This window comes from Gouania willdenowi, unplaced genomic scaffold (genome assembly GCF_900634775.1).
Source record: "Gouania willdenowi unplaced genomic scaffold, fGouWil2.1 scaffold_51_arrow_ctg1, whole genome shotgun sequence".
Lineage (NCBI taxonomy): Eukaryota > Metazoa > Chordata > Actinopteri > Blenniiformes > Gobiesocidae > Gouania > Gouania willdenowi.
The window spans coordinates 131,841-139,340 of NW_021145215.1; the positions used below are offsets into that span (position 1 = coordinate 131,841).

The following is a 7,500-nucleotide window of genomic DNA, read 5'->3' on the forward strand; positions in this document are numbered from 1 at the left end:
GTTATTAATGTGTTTGTGTGTGTTTATTAATGGTTATTAATGTGTGTGTGTGTATTAATGGTTATTAATGTGTGTGTGTATTGATGGGTTCTCAGTGTGTGTGTATTGTGTGGTGTGGTGTGTGTGTGTGTGTGTGTGTGTGTGTGTGTGTGTTGATGGTTATCAATGTGTGTGTATTAATGTTATTACATGTGTGTGTTGTGTATTGATGTTATCAATGTGTGTGTGTATTAATGGTTATTAATGTGTGTGTGTGTGTGTGTGTGTGTGTGTGTGTGTGTATTGATGTTATCAGTGTGTGTGTGTGTGTGTATTAATGGTTATTAATGTGTGTGTGTGTGTGTATTGATGGTTATAAGTGTGTGTGTATTAATGTGTGTGTGTGTATTAATGGTTATTAATGCGTGTGCGTGTGTGTGCGTGTGTGTGTGCGTGTGTGTGCGTGTGTGTGTGTAGACATACAGGAGTTTTACGAGCTGACGGTGTGTGAGAGTCGACCACACACACCTGCACAGGTAAACACACACACACACACACACACACGGAAACCATACTCAACATGGCAACAGCCATCACTGTTACTTAGCAACAGCTGCAGCAGCATCACCAGGGCAACAGCTGCATATCACCATGGCAACAGGAGGACCCCCCCCCACTCTCCCTCTCCATTTCTTCCATTCATTCTCTGTGTGTGTGTGTGTGTGTGTGTCGAGTGAGTCGAGGAGGTTTTCACACACACACAGTCTCGCGCTCCCCCTGCACTGCTCGATCGTCCCCCCCCCCCCTCGTGCCCCCCCCCCCCCCTTCTCAATGCTGACAGACTGAGCTCAGAGAGGCAGCGGGCGAGCAAGGCAGGATAGACAGACAGACACCAGGAGAGAGAGAGAGAGAATGAGTGTGTGAATGTGTGAGTGTGTGTGTGTGTGTGCGTGTGTGTAAAAATGTGTGTGTGTGAGTGTGCGTGTGTGTGAGTGTGTGTGGCTATGGACTGCCTCTGCATTGTCACCACCAAGGTAAGAGCAGACCGCCCGCATCCAGCAACACACACACCTACAGACACACACCTACAGACACACACACACACACACACACACACACACACACACACACACACACACCACACACACACACACACACACACACACACACACACACACACACACACACACACACACACATTCTCATGTCTTGTCCCCATAATGAATTTGTGTCCATGAGATGCTGTCTCCATATCTGTGTGGGTGTGTGTGTATTTAAGTGTGTGTGTGTTTTCATTCATCTCTCCTCACGTGTATGTGTTGGCTGTTAGCTTAGCCACGTTAGCTTCCCTGCGGCTCACGTCACATGTGGGAACAAACACGTTGGTGTGGGTGAAGTCAGGTAACACAACAGGTGTGTGTGTGTGTGTGTGTGTGTTCTGATTGGCTCACATTGTGTTGTTTGTAAACAAAGATGTGAACCATAATCCCGCCCCTTTGATTAAAGCTGGGCTTAATTACTGAGATGAAATCTCACACACAGTCTGTAACTGACCTGTCTGTAACTGTCCTGTTTGTAACTGACCTGTCTGTAACTGTCTGTAACTGACCTGTCTGTAACTGACCTGTCTTTAACTGACCTGTCTGTAACTGTTTGCAACTGACCTGTCTGTAACTGTCTATAACTGGCCTGTCTTTAACTGACCTGTCTGTAACTGACCTGTCTTTAACTGACCTGTCTGTAACTGACCTGTCTGTAACTTACCTGTCTGTAACTTACCTGTCTGTAACTGTCTGTAACTGACCTGTCTGTAACTGACCTGTCTGTAACTGACCTGTCTGTAACTTACCTGTCTGTAACTGTCTGTAACTGACCTGTCTGTAACTTACCTGTCTGTAACTGACCTGTCTGTAACTTACCTGTCTGTAACTGTCTGTAACTGACCTGTCTGTAACTGTCTGTAACTGACCTGTCTGTAACTGACCTGTCTTTAACTGACCTGTCTGTAACTGTCCTGTTTGTAACTGACCTGTCTGTAACTGTCTGTAACTGACCTGTCTGTAACTGACCTGTCTTTAACTGACCTGTCTGTAACTGTTTGCAACTGACCTGTCTGTAACTGTCTATAACTGGCCTGTCTTTAACTGACCTGTCTTTAACTGACCTGTCTGTAACTGACCTGTCTTTAACTGACCTGTCTGTAACTGACCTGTCTGTAACTTACCTGTCTGTAACTTACCTGTCTGTAACTGTCTGTAACTGACCTGTCTGTAACTGACCTGTCTGTAACTGACCTGTCTGTAACTTACCTGTCTGTAACTGTCTGTAACTGACCTGTCTGTAACTTACCTGTCTGTAACTGACCTGTCTGTAACTTACCTGTCTGTAACTGTCTGTAACTGACCTGTCTGTAACTTACCTGTCTGTAACTGTCTGTAACTGACCTGTCTGTCTGTGTCTCTGCAGAAATATCGTTACCATGACAATGAGACTCCGCCCATCGATCACAGCCCTGGTCATGTGACTCTTGGTCGCAAAAGTGACATGAGCCACACACACCTGGACGGATACACACACTCAGCACACTCACCGTACGTACGCGCACACACACACACACACACACACACACACACACACACACACACACAACATGGTCTGTGCGTGTGTGTGTTCATGTTTGGAATATAAGTCGTGACTTGTACTTTATAGTAATATACATATATTAGTGCTGCACTTTAACGCGGAAATTGTAATAAATAAATGACAGAATAAAATAACGCACATGGAACGTTTCTCATGTCACGAGTTCCCGGTACACCATAATACTGATGCACAGAGCACAACACAAGAAACAGGAGAACCAGAGGAGAAATTGTTGCTGTTGCTAAGTAACTTGCGCTTAGCGCTCCCCCTAAAGGTCCCTTTGGTGATGTCACTGTCGTACACATTCCACACACCCCGCCCCCGGCCCCTGCCCCTCCTCACAGCTACATGAGTACCTTTGCGCTCCCAAGACAGTAACAACCGATCACTGAAAAATCCTACTACAACAGTGACACTAAGGGTGCTTTCACACATATAGACCCATGTGACCATGTGACTAGTATGAGGAAGAGAGACAAGTAGAATACATGAATGATGTGGGAGTAATACGGAAGGGAGTGTGGAAATGTGTGTGTGTGTGTGTGCGCTGACAAAGCGGCTCTGAAAATGTATAGATGGATGGATATTTGTGTGTGTGCTGCCTGATGGAACACTGGGTTGCCAGTGTGTGTACATTGTTGTTGCGTAATCACACACACCGTCATTGCGATGTGATTGCTTCTGAGCTGTCACTGCATGGAGTTGCTCCGTTCCTCAGACAATGGTCTTCTCTGCCTTTTTTTTCTGGCTCCGCCCTGATATAAGTTTGAGAAAAGTGAAATAGTAGCCAACTGTGTGCATCCACGGGGCTGGTCATAATCTAGCATTAGCATGTACTGGGCTGTTGTAAAGTGGTATGTCTGCCGCCGGGTCGGAGACAGGGAAAGTTGCTGTTTTCTGGCCAGAGACATCAAGGGATGAATGACCCCCAATCACCCCATAAACACTTGTATTACCCTCACAGGAACTATATAAGTTCCTTAGTTCTGCTTTAATTCTAGTTTAAATAAAAACACTGGGTGTAAAACTAAAGCCTCAGCTAACACCTCAATGCTAACATGTAGCAGCTAGCACCTCAATGCTAAACATGTAGCAGCTAGCACCTCAATGCTAACATGTAGCACCTAACACCTCAATGCTAAAAATGTAGCAACTAGCACCTCAATGCTAAAAATGTAGCAACTAGCACCTCAATGTTAAACATGTAGCAGCTAGCACCTCAATGCTAACATGTAGCAGCTAGCACCTCATTGCTAAACATGTAGCAGCTAGCACCTCAATGCTAACATGTAGCAGCTAGCAGGGACAATGTCCTAGTGGAGCAGACACTCAGACAGGGTTCAGAACCAAACGTCCATGAGTGACAAATGAACGGTAAAAGTGGGGTAACCCTAACCTTTAACCCTAACTCTTATATAACTACATACGGACCTAATGTTTTATTTCATTTTTATTTCCTATTTGTAGAACATTAAACTAAAGCCCTTTATAGTCTCACTTGCAGAGGAATGGAAATGTGATCAAAACAATAATAATAATAATTAATAATTAATTTATACAATCACTTTGTTATATATCAGTCTTTTTATCTGCCACAATAATGTACTTTAATTTAAATGAAAACACCTCAAATTGAGGGTGTTTCTCAGCATATTTTTCAATGAGATTAAAAAGAGATTAATTAACTACAGAGCATAATTAATTTATAGATTTTTTTATCTCTTGACAGCACTGCTATATATATCTATATATATATACTGTATGTATAGATGCTATAGTAATAGTATGCTAGTATATACTGATACAGACATGTGACTACAGACCAGTCCAGAGCTCCAGGTCCTGATGCTCTGCTCATGTTTCTAATAATGGATGAGCCGCTAGTGGGCCCTGTGACGGCCGCCTCAGGCCCACGGACCGTATTTTGGACACAGCTAGCTTATAGGGTGCTCAGCTGGTTTCTACGGTACATCGATGGTTTGATTCCCAGATACACACACACACATAGCGTGGGCGGTCCTCTCTCTCTCTCTTATCTTTTCTTTTTCGCCGGTCGTCGCCACGGCAACGAGGAGGCAGGCAGCAAATGGGGGTTTTAAAGAGGTGGGGGGGTGTTACCATGACAACACCATGAACCTGAGGGTGTGTGTGTGTGTGTGTGACATCACAGAGGGGAGGGGATTCCTTCAGAGGGAGCGAGAGAGAGTGAGGGGGGGTAGAGAGACATTGAGTCACACAGAGAGAGAGAGAGAGTGTGGAGGAGGACACACCGCCTCTCCTCTTCCTCCTCTTCCTCCTCCTCCTCCTCTTCTTCTGTGCGCCGCTCGTCCTGTCGGAGGCGGTTGGATGTGGTGGACCCAGGGCTGGATGACGAGGAGCGGACCCTAACAAGCCTAACGAGCCCCTCCCCCCCCCGCTGAGGGTCCGTTATCTGAGGAGGAGGATGTTTGTGTCGGTGTGGTACGCTAAGAAGATGGGACGACGCTTCATTAACAATGTACGCAGGGCCAAACGACAGCGCCAGAGGATGATGGTAGGACGCTCCAATTAACACCTGATTGGTTGGCAGCGGGAGGGGGAGGGGGTGGGGCCCTCAGGTGGACCAATCAGGGGTTAGTGCAGCAAACAGACCAACCTGTCACATTTTGTTATGATCTTGTCCAAAATGTGGAGTGTGTGTGTGTGTGTGTGTGTGTGTGTGTGTGTGTGTGTGTGTGTGTGTGTGTGTGTGTGCGTGTGTGTGTGTGTGTGTGTGTGTGTGTGTGTGTGTGTGTGTGTGTGTGTGTGTGTGTGTGTGTGTGTGTGTGTGTGTGTGTGTGTGTGTGTGTGCGCGTGTGTGTGTGTGTGGATGAGACAGAGCCACAACCTGCGACACCTCCTCATGTAGCTGCTGTCACTGTGTCAGGCCAACGACAGTCAGGCACTGCTATAGGACGAGAAGGCTCTCAGTCCTGGAGCTGGTCCTATACCAGGCCCAGGTCAGAGTCTGTCACCCCCCAGCTCGCCATGAAGAGAGCCGCCAACCGGATGTTGGAAACAGACGCCTCCATCATCCTCACTGCTACATGCTAACGCTAATCAGACCATGACATCATCTACAAGCACCACTGACCACAGTCAACCTAACATACATGTTTCTAACTGTGGAGCCAGGAGAACATGCTAACTCCATATACCAGAACTTTCTCACTCTGAGGCAGAACGTACCAAACTCTATAATCACAATTATATAAGTTTTTATTACGAATCAACTCTTTAATTTTAAGGTTTAAAGGTGTAATAAATACTTTGGGCTCTTTAGTTTTCTTTGTTTTCCTGTAAGTTAGAAGTTAGAGGATCAATCTGTTAGCTTTATAAGTTAGCGTCTAAGTTAGCTACTGGTGGGCTCTCTGTTAGCTTCACGTTTAGCCTCTCTGTTTGCCTCTGTTAACTTCTGTTAGTATTTCCTTTAGTTCCTCTGTTAGCTTATTTTAGCTTCTCTGTTGGCGTACCTGTTAGTTGCTGTTAGCTTCTGTTTGTATTTTTTTAGATCCTGGGTTAGCTGCCTGTAAGTGTTTCTGTTAGCTCCTCTGTTAGCCTTTCTTTTAGCGTCTCTGTTGGCATATCTGTTAGCCTTTGTTAGCTTCTTTTAGTATTTTTGAGCTCCTCCATTAGCCTCTCTGTTCTCTGCCCTGTAAGCATTTCTATTAGCTTCTGTTAGCCTCTCAGTTAGCTGCTGTTAGCGATTGTGCTAGCTGCTGTTAGCGGCTGTGCTAACTGCTGTTAACTTCTGTGCTGGCTGTTGTGCTAGCATCTGTAAGCTACTGTGTTAGCTGCTGTTAACCTCTGTGCTAGCTGCTGTTTTAGCTGCTGTTAACTTCTGTGGTAGCTGCTGTTAACGTCTGTGCTAGCTGCTGTTAGCTTTTGTGCTAGCTGCTGTTTTAGCTGCTGTTAGCTTATGTGCTAGCTGCTGTTAGCTACTGTGCTAGCTGCTTTGTTAGCTGCTGTTAGCTTCTGTGCTAGCTGCTCTGTTAGCTGCTGTTAACTTCTGTGCTTGCTGCTGTTAGCTTTTGTGCTAGCTTCTGTGCTAGCTGCTCTGTTAGCCGCTGTTAGCGTCTGTGCTAGCTGCTCTGTTAGCCGCTGTTAGTTTCTGTGCTAGCTGCTGTGTCGATGCGATGCTCTGTCTTTATTTCTCTCAGTGAGTATGAACTGTTCTACTGTAATCAGAGTTTGAGACACATTAAGTAAAGGGTGAGAGACTAATACACTGTGTGTGTGTGTGTGTGTGTGTGTGTGTGTGTGTGTGTGTGTGTGTGTGTGTGTGTGTGTGTGTGTGTGTGTGTGTGTCAGGGGAAACAAGCTTTAATTAATTCACTCTCTCTTCTTAGCCTTGCTCTCCCGCCGCCTCTCTGTTATGTAACTGTCAAAACTCCACAGAGACGCTGAAGCTACACTTCTACTGTAACACACACACACACACACACACACACACACACACACACACACACACTCTGACACACTGAGAAACTGGACACATGAACCCTTCCCAGTGTTCCCACTGAGGACACACTGATAACAGCCTTACCTCCATAGGATGGTCACACTGCTGTTTAACCTGTTAGTTACCCATTATTTACCTGCTAGTTAACAGGATGATCATAGTTAAACTGGTTTAGTTGATAATGATAATGATCTCCATGGTGATGGGAGCTGTTGGTCTGTAGTTACCATGACGACGAGAACAGATGACACTAAACTGTGATTGAACTGTGTGTGTGTTTCCACAGATGAACGGATCAGAGGGAGAACTGGAGTATGAAGAGATCACACTGGAGAGGGTGAGGACACACACACACACACACACACACACAGCGACACCTGTGTGTGTGTTTATGTGTG

At 45.7% G+C, this 7,500-nt stretch overlaps 2 protein-coding genes across 4 annotated transcripts in view; both read left to right on the forward strand.

Moving 5' to 3' along the window:
* The window catches only part of LOC114460526 (disks large homolog 4-like), a 6,796-nt gene extending 2,694 nt beyond the window's left edge, over positions 1–4,102 (forward strand). Inside the window, exons 3-5 of the mRNA XM_028442402.1 lie at positions 457–515; positions 2,446–2,570; positions 4,090–4,102. Of these exons, the coding sequence (XP_028298203.1) occupies positions 457–515; positions 2,446–2,570; positions 4,090–4,102 (197 nt within the window). The remainder of the gene's footprint in view (positions 1–456; positions 516–2,445; positions 2,571–4,089) is intronic.
* Positions 4,103–4,830: 728 nt separating this feature from the next.
* LOC114460547 (disks large homolog 4-like) overlaps positions 4,831–7,500 on the forward strand; it is a 12,839-nt gene continuing 10,169 nt past the window's right edge. For 2 of the 3 annotated variants that reach the window (XR_003673668.1, XM_028442434.1), the window contains exons 1-2: positions 4,831–5,155; positions 7,389–7,439. Coding sequence is in view for 2 of the 3 variants with exons in the window: in XM_028442434.1 (XP_028298235.1) it covers positions 5,066–5,155; positions 7,389–7,439 (141 nt within the window). In the remaining variant the exon portion in view is untranslated. The remainder of the gene's footprint in view (positions 5,156–7,388; positions 7,440–7,500) is intronic. The other variant, XM_028442435.1, reaches the window with a different exon arrangement.